This window comes from Haliaeetus leucocephalus, unplaced genomic scaffold (assembly GCF_000737465.1).
Source record: "Haliaeetus leucocephalus isolate CR32 unplaced genomic scaffold, Haliaeetus_leucocephalus-4.0 Scaffold0, whole genome shotgun sequence".
NCBI classification, from domain to species: domain Eukaryota; kingdom Metazoa; phylum Chordata; class Aves; order Accipitriformes; family Accipitridae; genus Haliaeetus; species Haliaeetus leucocephalus.
Window position 1 is genome coordinate 4210112 of NW_010972436.1, and position 25316 is coordinate 4235427.

The window sequence follows — 25316 nt, forward strand, 5'->3', positions numbered from 1 at the left end:
ACAGGTTTAAATGGCATACAGGGATTTACATTGCTCTTTCCGGGTAATGACTGGCTGAGAATAAGGAAGAGAAAAATGATTTTTTTGGCCTTTTGTCTTTCATTCCATGTGCACAATGAATTCTCTCTTCTTTTTTTTTTTTCTTTTTTTTTTCTTCTCCTCTGGTTCCATTTCTGAAAGATACCAGGCGTATAAGGGAGATGAAGCTTTAGATGCTGTATACTTCCTTAGAAGTCACTTAGGTTATTTGCATGCTGAAAGTTAAGTGCAGCGTAAGTTCTTTGGTCGTTCAGGCCTAGTGGATTGTGCAAGATCAAGATCTACAACAGGTTTTTTCTGCACACTACTACCCTAACTCCAAAATTGCAGTTTTTTACTGACAGATCTAAAAACATTTCATAAAATACTGCTCAAAGCTTGTGTTATGTCAACTGACCATGCTGTATAGCAATAAACAAACAGACTCTGTAAGAAGTTTGCACCTGATCTCCCAGTGGTGCTTGTTTCATTCTCTTACCAAGGATTTTCTTTGCTGTAATGTCATCTAGAGAGCCAAGAACGTTGTATTTAAGAAATGATACATAATAATAAACCCAAATGTAAACAAAGGGGCATGACAGTGAGCGATGCAATGTTTTACTGTGTTTTACTCCTATGTATACTAATTGCTTTCTGTTTAATACTGGGATATAGAGCTTGTTACATTAAAAAGCCTACATATTTCCTTCATAATTCGTTGAATACATTAGAACAACACAATTCAAAGGACTAAAAAGAATGAACCTGGTTTTCAAATTAACAGCTGTCTTTACTAACATATACGCTATTTATTTACTTTGTGCATATCCGTATTGTCAATTTTAGCCAATTTAGCCTTTTTTTTTCTTTAGGCTTTTTTTTCTTCTGTTTTCCTGCTTTTTTGCTTTTGCAGTGGAGTTCACAGTGGTGTTGAACTGTGGAAGTTATCCCTTTCTAAAAGTCAGCTCCTGATCCTTCTTTGAGAAACACAGTGTTGGTGTCTCTCAAGTCACTACAACAATACTTTTTCTGAGGGTCTTAGTCAAAGCTGTTGTTAATGCCAGTAAAAGAACCACAGCAAGATATTTTGCATCTAGTGGTCTCTCTCCCCTCCTCATCACCATCACCCTACCAGCTTTGGGCTCCTTTCAGCTGCTGCCAGTACTGGCCCTTCTTCCTAGGGAGTGGTAGCAACATCATCAGGGCTCAGGTGTATTTGCACCATTTAGCAAGCCTCCTTACCTTACTTGTTCAATGGCTCTGGCAACTGGATTTGCCCTTCAGAAGTACTGTCAGTCAAGCTGTGGTTGCCTGTATTCCTGAGGGCTTAGTGTATGCTGGAAGGTTAATTCAGACTCAAACAGAACCTGAGTTTTGCATACAGCCACCATCACCCCGTAGAATTGTGGTATAGAATAACCTGGAGGTCATTCAGGAGCAGCAGTCCCTGAATTGAGGGTAAGCATCAAAACAGTAGACCTCTTCTGTCATCTTCTACAGTACTTGCTTGTTTTTTAGGTTTCCCCATACCTCTCTAAAAAGTAAGAGCTTGCAATCAAATTTGCATTGGAATTACTTACCACTTAAAAAATGCTGAATTAAACACCTCAGGAACTGCTGTGGCATTGCAAGGATTTAAAAAACTATATGAGATAGTGAAGAGTATCAAACAGGATGTTTGGTTTTTTGCTGTGAATACTTTGTTATTTTTTATATATTGGCATCACCATTAAGTCTCAAGTGTAAATAGATTAGATTATTAAGCTACTAAAGAATGCATGATAATTTATACTGTTGTAAAATCTTCCTAAGATGATTTGTTGGTTTTATTTAAATCTAGGAAAGAGATGATCAACTCAGGTTTAGATCCTGTAGCTTTGGCACAAGCATGATTTCAAAATGTAAACTGAAAGGTGACATCTGTAACAATCAGTTTGACTTTGAGCTACACATGAATAAAGACTAGATTTTGTTGTATCCCATCTTGCACCAGGTATAGCTGGGAGTCCAGAGTAACTTCTGTGCTCCTTTCATTTAAATTAAACAAAATAAATATTCAAACATAAGTTTTATTTACATGCTGAGAAACTTAAGGAATGTAAAAAGGAATGCAGCTATCCCTGAGGAAAGTATTCTACAGAAAATCAAAAACACTTAATAAAAGATGCACATGCACTGCCAATGAATGGGAGCATCTTTAATTTGTACACTGAACTGGAAGCTTATGGAAGCTTATTGTAAGCTCTGAGTACTGTATAACGGCAGGGTACATGACTCTGAAAGGCAGTGTACATTTGCTTGCTCCAGGATCACATGAGAGCACTATGAATAGGTCAGACAGCTATTGCTGATCCTAAACAATCTGTCAGCGACTATCTTCATAGCAGGCCACATTATTTTTCTGATTTGAGGGTGACTTGGCCTGTCCCTCACAGAGAGAATCTGACAGTCTGTTTGGTATGGCAGTGCACAGGAGTAAGTGTAGGCACCAGCAGGCTGGTATTTTCCCTCAGTAATGGCAATTGCTCAGTGTGTGGCCAGTTTGGATTTAAAATCAATTGCAATGAGATGAAGCTGTTAATGGACTGGTGAGGAGTTAAGTATTTAAAAAACTGGTGAACTGTAGGATGAGTCCTGAAAGTGAAGTTCTACAAGGCAGGATATTGTTTAAATTGCTGAGCCTTACCAGATCCATTTCTGGTCCTTGCCTATTAAAAATAATCTCCCTTCACAAAGAAGGTGAACAAGAAATGGCAGTGTGAGAGATAAAAAAGACAGCATGCTGATATAAACAAAGAGAGGTGCAGAGAATGTTGTCAGGCATATTTTTCCTTGAAGTAAAACTTTTTTAACAAACGCATCTTTTAGTGACTTGGGTGGCACAGCGAGTAAATGTACTTGGCCTTTTCATCTTTTGGGCACAAATCTTGGCTTCTGTTGAAAATGAAAATTAGTTTTGGTGGTTTCATCAGAGCAGACATTTGTCTGCATCACAAACCCATTCAGTCTGGCACCAGGGCTCGTCGTTGCTCGAGTTGGGGCCCAGCACAGGAGAGCAGGGGTGTTGCAGGTCAGGGCTGCAGTCAGTACTGAGTGTTGAAAGCTTGCCCAGTCAGCCCACACTATCGGACTTTAGCCAGTGCTATTTACTTCGCTTTCAAGAGCATCTATTTCTCTGTCACTTTCTCTGTCTCTCTTTCTCACACACACTTAAAGAACAAAAACGTCTTTTATACAGCTAAGCATTTAAAATAATTTTTCCAAGTCAGAAAGGGAGAGAGACTGGAAAAAATTAAAGCACAAAGCTCAGCTTGCAGATGAACGATTGCCTTGTCATCCTAATATCCCCTTCCTTCTCTTAAACCTCACTGGTGAGTGGGCTATAAGCAAGAATATTGGCTGGGCTCTGCTGGAGTAGGTCTCCAGGATAGGACTTTCTGCTGCCTTGCTTTCATCACGCAATTGCTTCTTTGTGGTAGCTCTTTCTGCTCTGTGCGTAGCAGATAATGAATGAGTGGCTGCAGAGTTGAAAACATCTACCTGCATAACATCTGCATGTCCTAGATAATTTATTTTATCTGATGTTATGTTCTGCCCTTTTCTGCTATTTGCCTGAAAGAGGTTTCTTCTGAAGACAAGAAGAGATCCTGCTACTCTTTCCTGGAAGGGTAGCAAAGCAGGAAAATGTTCACAAACTCCAAGAACCCAGTAGGAATGTAGAGAATAAGGATTTGAGATGTAAAGTTGTCATGAGCAGTGTAGAGACACCCAAGCTTATTTTAATTGATTGAGTTTGACTCTAGGCATCCGACTGCTGCTGGATGGAGCTCATGGTGGTTAGTTTACCGTGCTGCAGGCAGTGCTGTGCTGTCACGCTGTACATTTTCAGTACAGAGGTGGGTCAGTTGAGCACAGTCTAAGTGTCTGCATTATGTCGCAGTCTCCTGTGGAGGCACACCCTGAGTATTGATGCACATGGCTGCAGCTGCGGCTGTCATGACAAGCACATTGGGAAGCTCCTGAAGACCCCATATGCTTCTGAAAATCGAACTTGGGTCTTGCATTACTACGTGGTGTTACAAATGTTATCCCAGAAAAAATGCACTTAAAATATGAGATACTTTGAATTTGGTGGCCTGATCATCTGCATGTGCTCTTTCTTCATCTAAAAGTACTTCACTAAAGCTGCTTCGAGCAAGGAGAATCTACGTCTGAAATAGATAGCTTTCAGAGGCATGGAGGAGTAGGTGATTGCTGATTAAGATGAGACAAAGCAGCATGTCCTGAACAAAGGGAAAGAGCTCTGTCATACATTTCAGAGTGTGAAGCTCTATTTCCTGTTTTGCTACGTGGGACATGGTTCTCGTAAGGCACATGTTCCACCCCACTTGCCCAGCTATTGTCTTCTTCATCTGAAATACAACCCCATTGTTACAATACTTTGGGTACATGTGATTCCAAGTAGAGGCTGGATTCTGTTAGCAGAGTCTTTTTCCTCTTCAAAAGCAAGTAAGGAGAAGGTAGCTAATATTAAAAGTATGGGGAGAACTGTTTTTTTCAAGGAGGACATAGTTTAAGAAGTTGGGGTGAATGAAGGGCTTGCTGCTAAGTGGTTTCCAGGGAACAGAATAGTCAAAGGCTGCTGAAATTTGGATTCAAAGGATGCCTGATTCTCATTCTCTGCTGTTAGGTGTGAGAGGCTGAAATTTTCTGTGCCCTTGAAAATTATGGACTCACAGAATTAACCTGAGCCAAAGGCAGTGAAAGCAGAAGCCATTAAGGCTCCCCTCCATATATTTGTCAATAAACCTCAATCATGACCTTGGTATCCCAATCCTGTGGTGCTTGTGTAAACACTGTCAATCATACATAAATTCTGTGCTGGTTTTTTGTCATGTGGATAAATACCTTCCGGAGTTAGGTTGAGACCACCAAACTCTTTCCATCTGAGTCTTTGTCCAGGCTTACGAAACCTTAAAACTGTAGCATCTTACTATGCCACTACTTGCCACACCACAGTCTTCTTAAACATTTCTCCTACTCATAAATCAATAGCTCCAGTTCTCTTTCTGTCATGCATAAGCTAGGAAGTAACTTTTCCTGGGAAGACATTGTTCCCAAGAAAATTAAAGTAAATTCATGTTACTGAAAAACTTTAGAGGGCAAGAACTGTGGTTTTGTTCAGTGCTGTGAGTGACCAGCAAAGTAAAGGGATATGTGTTCATGTTGGATTAGTCCTACTGCAGTAAAAATAACAATAAGCCTTTGGATGCATTGGCAGCAAGTATCTAATTCTTTGGTCTTCCCATTGACTGTGATCTGGCTAATTTTCCAGATGTACTTACTCATCTGTTTGACAATAGCCAAGACAACTGACGTCCTACAGTTTTTCAGTTCTTACAGTCAGATCTGTTGTTTGGTATTTCTTGCAGGTGGCTTGGGCTGATGGGTTTGATCTCCACCACTATTATCTCAGTTTTCTTGGGAAAAAAATATTTATTCCACTTGAAAGTGGGTAACTTTATAGCAGTTTTCAGAGCATCTCAAAAGCAAGTCCAGTAACATTTAAGGACTTTCTAGAAGCAGTTACGAAATTAGTACCAGTCAGTAGATGCAATAGTTTTCAAAGGAATTGGCATAACTGTGGGTTTTCTTATAGAAGCATTAAGCATTCAGACTGTATATTGTTAAATGAGGATGAAATGAAGTTGCATTTGTCAGATTACATGTTTTAAGAAGCTATGGAGACTTCAAGACGCATCATCTAGTTTTCTGTGTTCAAAAAAATGAAAGTATTTTTGTAGGAAGGCAGGTATTCTGCTAGGTTACAGTAAGATGCACTAGACACATAAAATAAAACAGAGACATAGATTTGTAGCTGATAAGGTTTTTTTACTTTAGTACAGTTAACATGAAAAAATGTCTGCATTAGAACACAGGTATTCCCTAACTGTCTATTGAACAATGCTCCAGTTCAGATCAACACGTCAGGCAGTGTATGACTCTCAGCCAAACATCTTGTTAAATACTTGCAGGATTTCCCATAGCGGATCTTACTTTAATCAAATAATTCAAACGTTTCTTTTGTAAGTACAATAGAAGGGCAGGGCTTGTGTTTACAAAGTATTCAGTATGGAAATCCTGTATTAATTGAGGTACATTTACTTCACTTAGGACAGTGTCCACACAGTAACTCTTTACATAAAAGGTGTTTTGCTGTTGCCTATTCTAGAGAGGCAATCACATGCAAAACTAACCCATCACGTACAGAAAATCATGAGGAAATGGCTTGAGAGATGTGCACTGTAGCCAGCAGAGATGTTCCTAGCTAAAGAAGACAGCTTTATGGATGATTTTGTCACAGTGGATGTAAAAAAATATAATTTATAACAAGTAGTTTTATCCCGATGGAAACTACTAAATAAAGAGGCTGTGTTTTTCTCAATCTATTTCCAGAACGATTAGCATGGGCAATGCCGTATGTTGTCTTTTCGTAATATCATGGCTTCATATAAGCTGTGCTTCAAATTATTATCTTTCTAAAGCAGCAGCTGTATTTTCTGTGAGTAAACACAATGTGCTTTCACCCAGCCCAGTGCAGGATCTGGAGATTTTATTATTAACAGTAAAGCATTTAGAGTTACACATAAAGGGTGTATAAAAAAGAAAGATAATATTATTACTCAGTGATAATATTATTACTCAGTAATAGGTGACTAGAATTGCGCTCCTCTCAGTTCCTTATTTTGCTGTGCCAGAAAATGCCAGGATCAAAATAAGCCACATACAGAAGAATTAAACAGAGAATCTGCATTTCCCTCCACACTGAGTTGGAAATTATGTGTTGCTTCTATATTCTATACAGTTGAATCTTTTTTCCTTTTTTTTTCTTGAATTATAATTCTGCTATAGTTGAAAAGATAATTTTGCCAGTGTATTAGATACCTGGCAAAAAAAGGTGTTTTAGAACATTTTTAGGTAAATGTAGGTCAACACAAAGGAATCATACAGTTGGAAATATTTTCCAGTGTTTATGTTCAGATGTTCAGACCTGTCTGGCTCCTCTCTATTTGCATGTGTTGGGGTTATAGGCAGTCCGGCTACATTCCACATTGATTTATATAAATATATTGCAGATTATTAACCTCCAGCCAAATACCAGCCAATTTCACTTTTCAGAAAGGTTTGTGACTTTTCACAAAATTGATTCACTGTGTACAGGACATCTAACTTCTGTGTACACCCCATTAAGGGAATCATAAAGAGAACAGCATTTGTCTTCATGAGAAATGTGTCGAGACATTTGCTGTTACAGTCACTATGTTACCATAATAATTTAATTCATATTTGTTCATATGATGATTACAGATTAAGTACAGATTAGTCTTCTAGTAGAGGTAGGGTGACAGTCTCTCCATATTCTGTAATTCTGGTTCCCAAATTATTACTCACTGAAAATCTTCTTTAAGCTAAAAGGAATGTGCACGCATCCATTTTCAAAACACTGTGGCTAATAAACAACTTTTAAGTGTCTGACCAAAGAGTATTTAGGAAATGCTGTTAAAGTGGGACCACAGCCTTAATATGTTAAATCTGTATCATCTCAAGTGAAACATACTGGTCTCTTAAACCTGGCTTACCGTCTTCGCAGACAGTTGTGCCAATTCTTATCTTCCCTTCTCTTGTGAAATATTTTGAGATTTAAGGTAAGAAGTAAGAGCTCATTACAAAGTGTTCTCCTAGCGTGTTTGTCAGATGTCCTCTTCAAAAAGCAGTGACCCCCAAGGCTTTGTGCGTGATCTGTTGTCTACAGATCCTGCATATTAAGCCTTTAGTCCTAGGACAAAGAACAAAAATACTACTTGATAACATTATCAGAACTCCTGCACTTTGCACAAAGTAAGGAAGCAGTTATTCTAAGTAAGAGGATGAAAGATACACGTAGTAAAACAATGTGACTGCTATGATGACCAAAATAAGCAGTAGTATCAACACTATGGTTTGTTATCTATGATAGGTTCCTCAGTTTAACTGTATAGACTTTTTTCTCAGTAACTGTATTCATACATTTTTCAAATCTACTGTCACCTAATAAAAGTAGCAATTGATTTTCTGCCTCGCTTCAGAGAGAAAGGCAATCTGATCTGTACAATTTAAAACTAAATGAATAAACACATTGGTGAAGTATGTGAGTGGGCAACAAGTGTCCTTCCATCTGTAAGACGGTTTCCTATTGTGATTTTGTACAAGCGGGACTAGAGGAAGTGTAGTGAAAGTCACTGGTATGAGTGTAGGTGTGAAGCATAAAAGGATGGGCAGACGTTAGTGAAAAAGATAAAACAGTGATTAAAGCTGATATGGTAGATGAAGTGGAGAAGATGAGAGAAATCCTAATTAAAAAGAGAAAACAATAGAAAATAGAGTCATCAGATAGGAATGTGACATTATGAAGAGCTTTGCAAATTAGTTTGCATTTGATGTTGTGCAACAAGGTGAAAAGATAAAGAAATTTCAGTAAAAGAATGTCAGAAAGTGATGAGAGAAGAAAGCTTTCTTAGTAGTGGCATCTTGTGCACAAAGCTTTCTTCCAGACTGTATCCTGACTCTGAAGGTATTCCTTGAGTCCAGGAACTTGCAAGAGTATGGGAGTTATGTGGGAAGAAACTGAAGGTGCATGCAAGCACCCTGTATATTTTTTCTCAAAAATGTTTCTCACATTTTTTTTTATATGACTGTAAGTACTGCAACATAGAATGTAGATAAATATCAAGTAATTTTCTGTACTAACTCTAGTTAGTCCAAAAAAATAATTTCTTTTCATGTAATTATTTTACTTTGAACAGCTGGTGAATTCTTAATACTTAATCCTATTTCAGAATCCGCACATGAAAGAGAAATATTATATTATTGATGTATCAGTAGCTATCTGATGAATCAAGACCTCAAAGATTGCTCTACCTTTGGAAAGCTCTTTTTTCCATTCTATACACTGTAAGAAATTTAAATAGACATGTATGAGCTGCAAGCATTGTATGTCTGTATTGGTTCCTGTATACTTTACCTCCTCTTTTCTTTTCCTCCTCTCAGATTGTTCGATGTGTGCACCGTGTCACGAACAGACAGAGAGACCAAGTTAACACTGGTGTTTGAACACGTGGATCAAGATTTGACTACTTACTTGGATAAAGTTCCAGAGCCTGGAGTGCCTACTGAAACTATAAAGGTATTTAAGAAGAAAGATTTTGGATATTATTTCAGAAAATAAGGGATAGGAAGGGCAAAGAGATAAATCACAAAGACAAATTGCATTTTGATTCCATAGGATTTTGTTATATCAAAATTGAGTAATGCCCAGCTTGGGACATGAATTGCAGCACAAAGATCTGTATTCACTAACAGATGTAATCTCTTTGTGGAAGTGTTGCACTTGGTTTTGGGGTTTTTTTCCTCTTTTAGGTTTATAAATCCCCTGAATCTGTACTGTTTTACCAAATGTAGCATTCCAAATCATTAATAATGACCTTATCTTGCAGCTGTAGGCAGATGATTCCATTTTTGTTTAGTCCAAGACTACTTTAACCTTCCCTAGAAGGTGTCTGGTAGAGTGCTGGATATTGTTAGAATGGATAAAATAAATCCTGTGCTCCTATTCCCTTCCCTTTGCCTTTTGTTTCCCCAAGATATTCCTTTCACTTCTTGTCCCTCTTGCCAGGAAATGTTCACTGTGGAACTGTGGTGAACTCTGCAGAGGATGGGCTCAAGGAAGGGGGTAGCCATGACCAGTTGTTCTAGAAGCTGGGAAGGTTCTCAGTAACTGGAAGAGTGATCGTGAAGTTTTCCCATCATGTTATCTCATATTCTGCATCTGTAAGGGAGGACTTCTTCCCAGGACAGGGTGTGCTTGCATTATTGATACTAACATATATATATATCAACTCCTCTCCTGGGAATTTCATAGCGAAGTGTTACATTGAGGATCATAGCTTGAAATGTTTGACAAAATGTTTACGCCTGGGAAGAGAAGCAGAGGGATTGATGTTCCTACATTTTGACTGTGTCTGTTTAACATTTCTTTTGATTTTTCTTTTTTTTCATGAGGAGAAATAATTTATGCTTTCAGAGATGGATTATCTTGCATTTGTATCACTACTTTCTGGAAGTATGTTGTGTCATTTTAGTCTGGCAAAATTCCTGAGGGAGGAAAAGAAAACATGAAACCCATCTGAAATTTAGTTGGTTTAATATTTTTTTTGTTAACAGCTTCAAACTTAGGAGTTGTTTGATCTTTCAGTATAAAATTAGACATAGAAGTGATAAAGATCTTTTCACTTGTATCAAAGTCACAAATACATAACATCAGTCAGTTCCAGCAACCATGTTTTTTAAGCAACCTTAATGGATAAAATAACATTTTAAAAAAATGGATACAGCTTTGATTCAGTACCAACAGAAGACTGGAACGTACCTCTTGCATTTGAAAGACTCTTTTATGATAACGTTTTTAGGGTTCTACTTCCTTCTAGGGCTTTGAAGCTACCTAAGGGAACTGTATTTCAATGTAAACAGCATTGTGAAAATAATGTACAAGGTGACTGACATTATCTAAATAAATATATTGAAATATACATGGTTTACTAGTCCAATCCAGTCGATATATCTGATAATTTGGCACAATAAAAGAGAAAAATTTAGCCACATAGAGACAAGGAGGAGCAATTCTGGTCTTTTATGTACAGTGCAAGTTCCACTGCAGCCAGTGAAATTAGTGAGTGTAGAATTCAGCTTGTGGTACAATCAGCTCTTTTTAAATGGGTGAGGAAAAATGTAAAATTGCTGTTTACTTGGTTGTTGTTGATTTCAACATTTGCACAGTAGCTGATGTGTTATTTCTTGATGCTGTTTGGCATGGGAAAAAAGAGAGATTCATTTAACTTGCAACCTGTTGCTTCACTATTTATGTGAAAACACCCAGTTTATGGAGGTACTTTGGCTGACAGTCAGGGCTGATCACATGAGGAAGGGTCTCAAGACTTATTCCTAATATGTTTCATTACCTTTCTAATGATACAGTCTTTATGGATATTCCTGGTAGAAACTGAAGCAAAAGACCCTCCTGGCTGTAGGGAAATACTGCCATTTTGCAGCAACTGAGCATTTAACCCAGAGCACATACATCGTCAAATGACTAATCTGACTTTTTATAGTTTGGCTTTTGAGGTTAATATGGATTTGTACTTCATTTATTTTCCAGAATTGCAGACAATTTGCATGGAGTATTTCCCCTCACCACTAGCACAGTACAAAACAACTGCCAGTATTGTAAGACCATCTGTTAAAGTTCTGCATGTGTCAGCAACACAGAGGTGCCAAATGAGCCGAGTAAGCTCTGGATAACTTGAAGGATCTAATATACCTCTTTGGCACCATGGTGTAAACTCAACAGTTGTTAGTGGAACTTGAATGACATAAAATTACTATGAGAGAAGTATCAGCCACAAAAGATCTTTTCTGTGTGAATTAACTACCATCATTACATACTATTTTGGGGTGGGAGACTCAGTTTTTGCTAGTTTGGGGCATGCTGGGGTTTTTAGTTACCAACTGGCAAGGAGTATCAGTGACACTGGTACCATTTTAAGAATTTCCTTTATGTTTAGCAGATAATAAAAGCAGATGTCTTTCAAATGTCTAAAGCCCTGCAGCAGGAGTCATCCCAAAGGGTATTTTAGGAACATACCCACAGGTGCCCATAAAATGATAGAATAGAGGCAGTTCCCCTTTGAGGCATTGCCTGGTAGTGGGAATACTGACCCAGGATGTAGGGCAGACATGCTCACTTCCCCTCCCTGTCACCAGGAGCATGAAAGCTGTAGTCTGTTTCTGTGGCTGTAGCTCTGACTACTGAGTTCTAGGTTATTCTGGACAGAGGTATTTTAAATCTTTTCTGCTGAAGCACTTCCATTATTTTTTAATGGAGTATACTTTGGGCTAGAGGGATGGAGAACATCACTCCAAATACTCATGGACATGGCATTCACCTTTGAAAGGGAACTATGTTCAAGCCCTTAATCAAATTAATATGTCTTTGTAACTAATGGATTATAGTCCTGCTCACCCTTGCTGGCTTCCTCTGTCAGACCTGATTAATATTACGGGATGAATCAGAATCAGCAATGACAACATCTTCCTTCTTTCCTCTCTACCCATCGTCTCCTCCCTTCTTTTCTTCCTCGGATACTCTTTAACTTTAGGGCAGTTTATGTGGAAATGGAAGGTATGAGTTCAGTTTCCTTAGGACACAGCTGTTTGTTAGTCATGCACAGGTCTTTGGTAATGTTAATGGAGTTACCAGTTGAGCCTCCAAGAGACTTGGCTTATTAGGAACTTTTGTTAGTTGACATAAGAGTAGTGGAAATGGGAGTGACATGCCTCTGCCACAGAAAGATTTAAAAAAAAAAAAATAGTTAACAGGCTACTAAAGCATTTAGATATGTTAGTCTTTGGCACTGAAGCATGTTTAAGCTGGGTGGTCACATTTTGGTGTGATGCTTGTGAGACAGGCATGGGTTTTTTGATCCTAAAGGATTTGGGTATGGATATGGTTGTTAAAACACTAATTACATTTTTAATACGTAAATTATGTGCATGCAAACAAGTTGATGTTTATTGGTTTAAGCTATTGCAATGTATATAACAATATTTAGCTTTAAATGAATATATGCATGTGATGGCGTGGTATATAGAGCTGTAAATTAAGTAAGTGGTTTAGGAATGGCTCTTTGGAGTTCCCCCCAGTCATCTTGTTGTGCTGGGCCAAGGAGTCTGTGAGAATGAGAGGGGATAACAAACTGTTATCGAGGTTCTTTAATTTTAGTAATGAACAAAGTTAACTTTGCAAGTCATTATACTTGCAGCTCCTAGCAATAGTTTTCTTACAACTGACGAGAACTTAGCCTACCCAAGCTACACATGCTAACTGGGCCATGCCTGTTTCAATCTGACAGTCAACAGCGGAGGGAACAGAACAAAGGTCTCCAGCATAGCAGGTGCATATGTTATCTATCACGGGGTGTTAGAAGAGCTGGGAATGTCCTTCTGTCCAGGTCTGTTATCTGTGAATCTTCATGGTATTCCCCCCAGCCTGGAACAGGGCAGCCAAGTCACAGAGAGGAGGGCTTAAGGAGTATCCTTTTCTCTGGTGTTCCCTGATTCCTCACCCAAGTGAATGGCTTCTGTGGATATTATTCTGTTTCCCCTTTGCATAAGAAGCCTAGATCTCCATCTGATTCAGGGATCCAGATTTTGCTATTTAGATGCCTAAAATTTACAAAGTACAGCAGTGAACCTATTTTCCTTTTGTGGAGTTATCTGATAGTAGCCCATAAATTGAATTTTAAATATTACCCCCAGTCCTAGAATAAATGTTGTTGTTGCATCCCTGTGCATTTCCTGTAACTTACATTATCTGCCACCAAACCAGGCAGACTGGTCACATCTTTGCAAGACTTTGAAAATTAATATGAAGATGTTGCTTCTCAGAAAGCAAACCAGTGTTCAGTGTTGAGAGGTGAGTCATCAGCCATCTGCCACAGTTGCACCTACTCAGTCGATCACGTATGGGATGTAGATCAGATGTCACACAATCATGCAATTCTGAAAACAACACAAGATATTCCAGGAAAACAGATTCGCCAGTACTGAGAGTCTTCAGAGTGTGGCCGTATTTAACAACATCAAAGTTAAAAGTCACTAAAAAAAGAGCCTACTCAAATTAATAAGAAAGATACTAAGAGAAGAGCTGTTACTAACATTTTCCTGTCAGTACTTTTGTGGTGAAGAAAGAAGTAAAACTTGGTGAGGAATGTAGAGTCCACAGATAATGGATCAGAACCTCAGCTGATACTAAGAGGTGTAAATCCATTAGCTTCAGTGAAATGATGCCCATTTACAGCTGCTAAGGATCTCGTTCTTTGTGGAGTAGTTTGCAATAAATCTTGTTCTGAATCCGTATTATGAATTAAAGAAGAGTTGCCACTATAAATAAATGAAAAACAAAAGGACTGAACTGACATACTATTGTGGGATACATTTTTTATTTTTTCTCTGTTATCCTACTACCAGGGGTTGGACCGCTGCATGGAAGGATAGCAGGAGAGCAGGTGCCCTGCACAAGTGGCAGCTCTGAAGGAACTAAACCTTAAAAAGAGGATATTCTCCAAAGGGTGGTGGTTCCCTATGTTGCAGGTGGTGTCATTTCTTTCCTATACTGTGCTGCACATAGAGACACAGCCACATCTCCTTTGGTGCAGTGGTGCAGGTAGTAATGTATGGTCTGACCAAGGGGCAAGGAGGAGTCCTGATTTGAATGAAGGGGCTGCTGAGCACAGGATGCTACAAAATTTAATGTTGTATCTGTACAATTACTTCTTTAACTTGAACCTTTTTACAGTCAGTGTACAGCCACTGATTTAAGTTATGGTGGCATTAAATATCTCTAAATCCCTACAATTTCCAAATATTTTCAAACTGATGATAATGTATCGGTTGGCGTAGTTGGTTTTTCACAGTGCTGTAGCTCAGGACTGCCCAGACCTCCATTGGTTGCAAACTGAAAGCTCATAAAAATGTGAGGCACTCTAGTTTTAAATCACTCTGTCCTGACTAGAGTGATTTAAAATCATTGGAGAGCTTCATATTTTATCAGTTGTTCCAGTTTGGAAAGCAGTCAAGCAACACTGTAGCATAAAGCATTAAAGCAACCTGCTTGAAATAATAATTTTAGTCTTTCAAAACAATGACACTGAATTAGAAATGTCACTGTGAAAAGATGTCTGTCAAGGATTCTCTAAATTGACATGTCAACCTACTTTTCTTTTATGGCCCAAACTCTCAAGGCAGCAGTACAGTCCAGTAGGGCCCTAAGGGACACATCCTTTTTGAAGTCAGAAGGAAGCTATTGTTTCCAATAGTTGGAGGGCCAGAAATCATCTTTATTCAGAAATTCAAAGGGAATTAAGAAACTGAAGAGATTTTGAATTGTGGGCAGGGATGGAGATTGAGCCTCTGGTAGAACAGAATTTATGATCAAGTCATTGCAAAATTGCAGTATTACAAACACTGAAAGTGAAATATTGCTATCAGCTCATTTCATTTCATTTCTGTTAATTCTGCAGAGCTGGGCATTGATGTAATGCGAAAAAAAAGCTTAAGGATCCTACTGCTCTGGATTCTCTTGAGACGCTCTCAGGTTATTAGTGACACTGGGTTTTTGCTATTGGAACATCTATGTGGTAGCAATTGCTATGTGAAATGCTTTGATGACACTGAAAGAAAGAAAGGGAGCATATGGTAGGAGTAATGCTCAAGCAGGTGTAAAGGTGGGGCTAGACTGCCAGGCAGCATGTCAGAGACAGTGCTGTACTGTTCTGCAGTGAGCCAGTGGCAGTTCTTCAGAGCGGGGAGTATTTTCGAGATGCTTTCCTTTGTCTCGTGGTGGTGGTGTATAGTCGCAACTTGCTCTGCAAGTAAATCCTGCCTCAGTGACCAGCAGAAGTGTCACTCATGTTTTTAGAGTCTTTCTCTTCGTCAAAGATGAGATGCCACAGTTAAAGCAATTAAGAGAAAGCTATTGCAGCTCATGATGCACGTAAAGCAGTGGCAGAACAATAGACTGAAATGTTTGGATTTACCCATGTTCTAAATTTTGCTTACAAGCCATATGTTACTTTTGACAAGTAATTTGAAGGTCGGACTGCAACAGATGTGAGATAAAGAGGAGACCTTCAAAGAGCCATTCTTAATTTTTATGGGGGAAGACAGGAATCACTTTCTTAATAGTAGTTTCTGCACTGGAAGAAAATCAGGCCCCTATGCCTCTGCATACCCACAAAGCTATACTTCACCCCAAAACAAGCACAGAGAGATGGGGAAGAGGAGACAGAATGACACAAATTGCGACAAGGTAGATATTTGGGAAACTTGGCCAACATATTTTTTCTTGTTGAACTCCAGATTCTAAGGGATGAACTCAGCTGATCTGGGACAAGAAGCACTGCGGAAAGATACCTTTCCCATCTCAGTCAACCCAAGTTATAGCAGCTCAGATTCTCTCCACTGGAATATTCACAAAGTGTCCATATTTATTCATAACAAATACACAGACGTAGCATAGAATAATTCAAAAGTTGGCCACTGACAACTTATAGCTAATAGAAGATAATATAGTAATCAAGTAAGTTAATTTTTTATAAAACTGTTTTCTCTATTCCACCCCAAGAGAAATTTAATACTCTTGCATTAGCTGTACGCGGTGCTTTTATGCCAGTGAATAGGCAGATTATTGTATCCCACAGTAAAAATTAATTTGAAGCGCATTACTTTAGTGGTACAGTGCTTTAATCAAGATACGTTGTGTTTGTTTCTTTTCCTCTGTAACACATGTATTTAGCTTGTGCCACAGAAATACAAACATACAAACGGATAGGGGCAGAGTTTTTTTGTATTGCATGTTTTCATATATAGAACTTAAAATTAGCTTTAAGATTTATTTATTTATTTATTTATTTAGAGAGACATATAAACACACATACATATATACATATAATTATTGTGGAAGTCTTCTAATGTATTTGCAGAAAAAATATTGTTCTTTGAGCAAGTGGGAGAAAGGGAAAGGGAAACTCGATGATCGTCACTCTACTGCTTATGAAGTTCATGATCTCAAAACAACTGTGGGCCAGAAGAGGCCAGAACTGGCAACTCAGATGCTTAAAGAAGAGTCAAAAGTACAAGAAAGATACAGAAGGGGTAGCACCAGTTCTCCTCCTGTGCCGAAGGAGTGGTTTGGTGTATATTGTCTTTATATGTATACACGTGAAGGCATACTACACATACACGTACAGTATATCTGCTGATTCCCAGAGTCCATGCCGTAGGCTTATGTTTCAGCTCATCATCAGATTCAGCTGAGCTAGAATGAGGGCTGTTACAGTCACAGGGAAGGAATAAAATGGGATCCAGCCAAGGCTGTACCTCTCCCCTCTACTCAGTGTATCACATCAGAGACACATGGCGACTCCCCGTCCCACCCGCCCCTGCAGATACCAGAACAGACACAGTTCCTGCCTGCTTCCTGTCCTCTGGCCATCAGGGACAAAACTGCAGAGAAGAACCAGCCAGTGGCATCAGCCAGCTACACTCAGCTGTTGGAGAAACCAAAGCCCAAACCTCTGACACTCAGAGAGCTTCCAGTGATTTCAACTCAATGTTCTCTGTCGGTGCTAATCCCATTTTTTCCAGCCCTTTCTTCCTTCCATCCTTCCCTTCCACCTTCATTTTTTCATCTCACTTTCACTCTGTGGTTACACTGTATAGCACTCTTCTGTTCTTTCCCTCAGTCCAGAACTTTTCTCTCCATCACTTTTCTTTCCATTTTGCTTATCCCCTCCTAACTGACTATACTCCCATAAAAAAGTAATATCATGGAACTGTCACACTGTTTTTCCACCTGGGGTCTGTCTTGTCCATTTTATTTGTGAGCTTTTAATGGAAGAGGCTGTGTGAAATCCCTTGACTGTATAGTGCCTACCATAATAGGTCCTCCTTTTTGGCTGGCCTTTACACAATACCTTGTTAAACATGAGTCATGATAATCAAATCCTACAACAGCATTATTTGTCTAAAATAGTGCTTCTCCTCTGCTCTGCTGTTTCCCCACCACAGCCACTTCACACATTTATACAACTGCTTCCTTTATATATCAGTGCTCTGTAATCAGCGTATGGTTCATGTTACAGGTTTCTCAGGTTTCAAAGTGAAATAAAATGAGCTTTCTTCCATTCTGAGAATATCCTTCTTTTTAAGAAGTCCAAACAAAGACACACATTATTAGTAAGTTCGCAAGCAGCTGCCAGAAGACAGGAAATTTAGAATGGAAACATGAGTGAAATAACAGAAATACTGTTTGTTGTTTGCTCTTGGTGCGACAGCAAAGGAAAATATTTAGTAATTAAAATGATTAATTTTTTGTAGTTTTAATAAAGCAGATGTGGTTTTGTAATATTTGCTAATGCCGCTACTCCAGAGCACAACTATGGGTCGAATCCTTCTGTGGTGTAACTGTTGGCTTCTTAGGGTTCCTCCAGGGGTGAATGTGGTGCAATGCTATTAGCATCAGTTAGCAAGCAGTCTTTCATCAGTTTTCATGCAAAGCATGAACAGTTTGCAATTAAGAAAGAGCAAATTACAAAGGCTCAAGCTCCTAGATCAAATCCATCTTTAATTTTTGGGTTGGAAGCCTTATCCAAAGACTCATAAACATCACTATTTTTGGTTCTTCTTACTTCTCTGTTATCGTTACAGCTATACAATACTACCACTTATGTCAGTATACATAAAACATTTAAACTCGTGCTGGAATATATACCTGAAACCCCAAAGGGAGCAGAGGCTCTTCTCCAGCAAAGCACTTAATTTTATGTAAACAGATTGCTCCAGCTTTAGAAGTGATGTTGAAAGACTGCAAATTAGAGGAGCTAACAGAGGAGAATCAGTTGCTATCCTGTAGTACTGACCCAATGAACTCCAAGGTTAAAGCAAAGAAGAATAGAAACCGTTGTTTCTGTAGTCTAGGATTAGTCATAAACAAGCATTTTGCTTGTGTTTAAATGCTTTGTCAGAGCGAGGAAGTAGTCTTCCCTCAAAACTTATGTGTAAGCAATGTCTGTGCCTTTGGAACCAGGCTCCTGACTATTCACAAAAGTGTGTCATGGTTGGTCATCATAGTAAACTGACTCAGTAATGGAAAAGGGCTCCGTAGGATCACAGGTTTGATGGACTGCTTTATTTATTTTTTCATTAATATCATAACTGTTCTGGCCACAGAATTTATCCCATTTGCCTTTGAAAATTGTGACCCTTGAGAATATGCATTTAGAAGAAGCTGTTTTTTACTATCGTGACCAACTCATTAGAAGCCAGTGCATTATATCTTTATTAATGTTGAACAGTGTCTTATACCCTAAAGGGTCCATTGAAATTAGTGGCTTAATTGCAAAGGTTGCTGCTCAACAGTTTGCACTGTTGCTAAATATGTGACTTTACAAACAGTGCCATAAAAATTCTAAATATTTCTAAAATGTCCCACTTCTTTGGTCTATGCAATAGGAAGCATTGCACTACAACTTTAAAATGCCAAAAATAATCAAGAAGACATGTTAGCCATCTCTTAAAAGCATTTCATTTCCAAGCCAGTAAATTCAGCTGCTGAATTTTTGTCCTTTGTTTTAGGATGTGACAGTTCTCTTGCATAACTACAATTAAGGAATCTCAGAAGGCTCCGAAATGTTACAATATTCTGTGGATTCAAACGCAGAGTCATTTTTCGTTTAGTTTTACAGCAGGGAAGAGGCACTGGAATGGCAGTGTGTTGCCTTTTTTTAACATCTAGTTTATGATTCATTCTAAAATATTCTTTCATTTGGAATTAACTTCAGATATTCCTGTTCTGACAAGCAGAGTAAATATTTTAGCAAGGACTTTTTAGAGAGAAATTTTGACAGTAACATACTCCTCCCGTAGTGTTACAAAGGAAATACTTGCTATCCAAACCCAGAGCCAGCATTTTAATGGAAATGGTTCCAAAAGAATATGTAGGATGTTACAAATGTAAAATGCATTTAATGAAAGAGCATACAGATGTCTTTTATGTATTTTAAATAAAAATGTCTAATTTGAGACTTGAGAAAGTCAACAGCGATCTCTGAGCCATATGCTTGTTATTACAATAGTATGTTGTGTATAACTGTCATTCAGTGAGAAACAACACAGACCAAAAAGGAAAAGACATATAAAAACATGAAGTTAAAGGAGGAGAGACCATCTACAAAGCCTTTTTTATTGTTTTTGCCTTGATTAGAATATATCCCTTTCTTGCTTTTTGTTTGCTCACATAATTCCTGCTGATGTCTATAGGGCTTACTGAAGACATAGGAAAAGGAGAATAGAGGCCAAGCTGCGTGGGCTATAGTGAACCAAAACTGCAAAGAGATGCATACTTGACAGAGAGTTTAAAATAAAAATAAACCACAGTTTCTTTGCTTGGTTTCTGGAGCAGAAAGTCGCAAAACAAGCAGAAAACTTCTGGTTCTTGGTGAAATGGTTAGTTTAGCTTCCTTACCTCAACTGCTCTGATTGTTTCATACTTTAACCTTCTTTTCAGTGAAAAGAATTTAGACTTAATTCAACTTAGGTTTATGTCTGTGAAACCAGGGCCTTAGAAAATATTTCAGAAGTAGCTTTAGCCTTCCGTTTGCATTTTGTTCTTTTGCAAATGTGGTGGAGGTAACCTTGATTTGCTAGTTAGTGGAGTCACGCTTTATTGTGACAGAAAACTAAGAACAGTCCTTCAGTGAAAATAACAAAGACCTACCCCATGGTGATTGATGAGAACGTTGTACAAGTGAAATGAGCTGGAAAGTCATCATCTTGTCTTTTCCTTTGCCACAGGAAAAGCATAACAGAGAGATTTCTTTTCTTCTGGTCCTGATAAGAAATCTAACGAAGCATAAGGAGAGGTTACACAGCATGGAAATGTGTTACACCCAGCTGCTCACTAGCTTGCAAAGCTGCAGTAAATAATGCAGTTGCTATTTAATAAACAAAAGAAAACAAAAGTCCTTTGATAGTGATCCCTAGCCTCTCTCATTTACCCTTCTGAAGATACAGTTTGTTTCTACTTAATTGACTGTCATTTTGGAATAACATAGAGTTTGATATTGTATTGTATGATTTGTAATGGGGTTTTTGTTGATAGGGAAAACAAAAGACTTATCTTCCTAGGGCCTGACTCAGCAAAGCACAGGCATATATGCTCCAGGGTGTTTGTCTGGATGGTAGCTACTTTTATTCTCATAGGTTTTCCATGAATGGTTACAGTGAAGATACACAAGAAGACATGTAGTTTTGTCTTCCAAATTGGCTTACATAACCAATAGCATACTTTTTTGCTTGTCACAAGTTACCCTTTTGAGAAGCAATGATGCATTTGTCACAAGCTACATTTGTCACATGCATCATTTGTGACACTTCACTTTCAAAAGATACTTCTTCTTGGAAGAAGTTTGTTCCATTGCCTGGCTCTTTTTATGAGTTAGCTTCTAACATATCTTTGGATTTTTATTAAAAATCTCTTAGAGTTTGTTTTGTTTAGCATTCAGGGAGGTGGGGAGAGAGAATATCGTGCCCATGAAACACTGGAGGCAATCTTCTCCCCTCCCAAGATTACTGACTCTTGTGTTGCACCTTTCTCCCCATGCCCAAGGCTCACTCTCAGTCCCAAAGAAGAGCTGATTCTTTACTATTGTGCTAACATTAAGAATAAGTAGGCTCATCTCTCGTTGTGTCACTACGAGTTGAAGATGCCTCCTTTTTTAAGAACCAGTCAAGTGTTCAAAACAAAACAAGGCGAGGTTTACACTAATGTAAATCAGTGTCATTTTGCTCAGAACTGGAGGGGCTACAGCCCATGGCAATTTGGAGAGACTCCGCAGATGTGTGGGACCATATCCCAGCACTGCAGCCACAGCAAACATCAGGCACATCACTACCTGTTACAGTTTGTTATACCTGAAATCCAGAGATGAGCTGCTGAGGCTTGCTAATAGCTGGCATCTTCCGCTGGCCTACCTTGCTTGGTAATGACCCGCTCTGTGGGAGGTCAACCCAAAGCACCCAAAGAGATGGAGTAGGACCACAGGGCCTGAGAGTGAGTGTGGTGGGAGAGGAAATGGCTGAGTGGGATGGGGGGCAGTGAAGGCATGGAGAGAAGGGTTAGAACTGGGGATGGGGCAGGAAAGGGCAACAAGGCAGGCACATGAAAGGAGGAAAGAAAGAAGTAAAGGAAAAGGTAGGAAATCAGTAAAGAAAGGAGAAAGTGGTAGACCACGTAAGTGGAAGGAAATGGGCAGCCATTCCCCTAGTTTGGTGCTATTGACAAACTTCTCATCCTTTCGGTGAAAAAAAAAGATTTTGTGCACTTGCTTGACTCTTCTTGCAAAATCTCTTCTCTATGCCTTGTCTGTAGGATAAAGTGCTTGCCTGTTCACCTTGTTAAGCTGTTGGTTCAAGAGCTATTGATTTTTTAATTCAAAGTAATAGAATTGCAAATGAACTGCTGCTGTAAATACGGAGAACAACTCAATTTGCTGAGTGCTTCCAAGAAACAATTCTTTTTTTCCCTACTTTTGATTTAGGTGTAGGAAGGCATCAGTAAGATTTGCATCCTGAAGACTATTTTGACAGTTCATACAATGCTATAACAACATTGCAAAGCTACATGTCCAATTCTTGGATTCAGGCTCCTGGTCAAGCTGGTCCCAGTAGGCCACTGTCCCCTCTTGGCTCTTCCTTGAAGCCCATTTCTACCCATAACTTACATCCAAGAAATCTTTCCTCTTGTGTATATCCTTGGTTTTCATGAAGGTTGTTATGCCTTTATAACTGAAACCAAATTCTAGATCTTTGGAGTACTTAACAAACATTAACCAGTTAATCTTTGCAACACTCATGAAGTAGTTAACCATTATCCCTGAATTTATAATATGGAGCAAGAGAGGCAGCAAAGTTAAATGAACTCCTGTGACTAGAGCTCAGGCAGTAATTGACCACAGTGTTGAGCCATTGTACAGCACTGATGAGCATCACGATACTTCTGCCATGCAAGTACATTACAAGCAAAAAAAAGTATTGAAAAGTGGCTTTTTAAAAATACATAACTGAGCTTTATTTACTATGTATTCCCAGGAGAGGTTAGGACGGGATTGTCTTCTTACTTTCCTCTGTGTTCACATCTTTAATAAAAACTGTTAACTATTTATTAAAAGAATGTCTAACTCTAGAGAATAGCTGTATTTTGATGTCTGGTGTCATGCTGACATTTTTGTCTCAGACAAGGTTGGCTACACCTCGCTGAAGGTCCTGCTGGTTCCCATGAATGTGGGAGGAGGATGGAAATATTAAAAAGCAGTGAGACCAGCTCAGGTCTTTGAAAATTGATGGGTAGAGTCCCAGTGACTTCGTCAGGCTTTGGTTGTGCCTAATATGAGGCCATCTTCTTCCTCAGCATGAAAGTGCCGTTCGTGACTATGCTGAATTCCTAGACATTTTAATGATGAAAGCAATCAAAATTAATTGGGCCCAAAGTCCAAATTTTACAGTAACCCCAATTTCTAATTCACAGAAGTGACTCTGCTGTCCTGCCAGCCTCTTTTACAGTGCCTTGAGCTCTTATGTATCGGTATATATCACAAAATATATTTCCTTGTATATCAGGAAATGGAGCAGGCCTGTGTTATAATGAGTTTAAACAAGTTTTCTATTAAACAAGAATTGCTGGACTGAGTTATAACTTTGAAGGAGCCATAGGAATTAGGTGTCCAAGTCCTACTGATTTTAAATGATGTTTGGGTTTCTAATCTGTAGGATCCTATTGACTGCTTTTTTCTCAGTTTTAAAGAAGCACAATTTATTTTCTTGTTGCCATGCAGGTGTTTCATAAAGAACCCATGCATTTTTAGTGGATATTGTTTAAAAAAACAACTGAGAGAGAAATTAAAAGAACAGTCTTCTTGAGCCTTTTGTGTCTAGCCAAGGGTTTGACAGTTTTCAAAAAAGTCTTGGCTGAAATGTTCAAAGCTGCCTTGGATGTAGGCGATCTGGTCATCCAGATCCCCTGGGATACTTCTAAAGTCTCATCCTTTGTTGTCATGTATCAGCATATAAACAAATCTCAGCCTTCTTGATGGCACACTGCAGACAAATCCAATGAGAAGTTTTGCAGAAATGTCAGTAATGTTGCCAAGGTGTTGATAGACCATTAGGAGAAGTAGTCTGTCATAAATCTCTATGTATTTACATAATTTGCATGCTCCTCTGGACCAGAATCCATGTGGTCTAAGCTGTTTGCACATGATTTTGATCATGTTAAGATGTTAGTCTTTGTTCTGAGGTTAGCCCTTCTTGTGCTCAGGTGACAATGTAGGGCAGTCATCTTCCAGGGCCTTCCACATTATCTCTAATGTTAGCTTAAGCTAGCAGTCCCCAGAAGACATATTTACAGATTTACTCTTCCAGGAGACTTTACCTCCTAAGTCCGAAGCTCTTTGTAAAGCATTTTTCTTGATGTATGTGCACAGCATTGTTTCAGCTTTCTAATCACTGACCAGCTGGCTTGTTAGTGAATAGAGCTGTGGGCCCCTTGCCACGTTTCATGTGAGGTCTTGGCTGGGTGGCCAAGCAGGCAGCCTGCAGCCAGTGTCAAAGCAATTCAAGAGGTATTGGCACAGCAGTGTCCCCATTAATTTCTGCTTGTCACATGCTGTCATGCAAGTTACACCAGAGAGGAAATGACCGTTAAAAAAAAAAAGTACGCTTGTGGCACTTGGTCCCCTCCAGACGTTATCCCCGAGGTTAAACAAGTGGATACAATTAGCTGCTATCCACAGACAGCTGCAGGGAAGGAGAAGCCGAGACCTGGGCCCCACAGCAACGTGTCTTTCCTGTTAGAGCGGAGTGTCGGCTGTCAACATATGCTATATTTTTAACCCTTCATGGGGTCTGAGTAAATTAAAAAGAGCTATTATGACGAACAGTGTCACGAAGGTGCTGGTAAATAGGTGTAGTGCTGACTGAGCAGTGTCCTCCTCTAGGGAAGGGGTTTTGTTTGTTGGTACCGTTCCTTGTAAGATCTGGTGTGAGCGGCGCTGGACGAGAATTGGCTCGTCAGTGATTGATAATTTACTGTAGTTTGTCGATTCTGCCAGGGACTGAGACAGTGATTTCTGTGAACTCCTCTCAGAAGCATACTGAAGTAGCTAAAGGGAGTCACATCCAGCTTTGTGGATTTTCTGGGTGGACTAATTTCTCTGATTACATCAGGAGAGCTTCCACAAGGATTGCAAACAAGTGATGATACGCTTAGGATGTCCCAAAATACAGCCTGGGAATGCAGAAGCAAAGTCTATGAAGAGGAAATGGCCATGATGTCCCACAATGAGAGAAGGAAATATATACTATTAGAAGCAATCAAGAATCTCTTTTAAAAACTGAAAGCACTAAGCTCTAATGAGAGGTGACAGAGATAGGGGAGTATACACAGTGCTCCAGAACAGATTGACTTAGTCAAATGAAAGTCTGAGTTTTACCCCAGAGGGAAGAGGCTCACAGCATCAGTCGAAAGAAGGATGACTTGCCTTGTTGAGAAACATGACCATTAAAGAAGCTGAAATTATATGAAAAGTGTA

At 39.0% G+C, this 25316-nt stretch overlaps 1 protein-coding gene across 1 annotated transcript in view; it reads left to right on the forward strand.

Moving 5' to 3' along the window:
* Window positions 1-25316, forward strand: part of CDK6 (cyclin-dependent kinase 6) — a 125251-nt gene that overhangs the window by 19716 nt on the left and 80219 nt on the right. The window contains exon 2 of the mRNA XM_010571100.1: window positions 9106-9241. Coding sequence (XP_010569402.1) covers window positions 9106-9241 — 136 coding nt within the window. The remainder of the gene's footprint in view (window positions 1-9105; window positions 9242-25316) is intronic.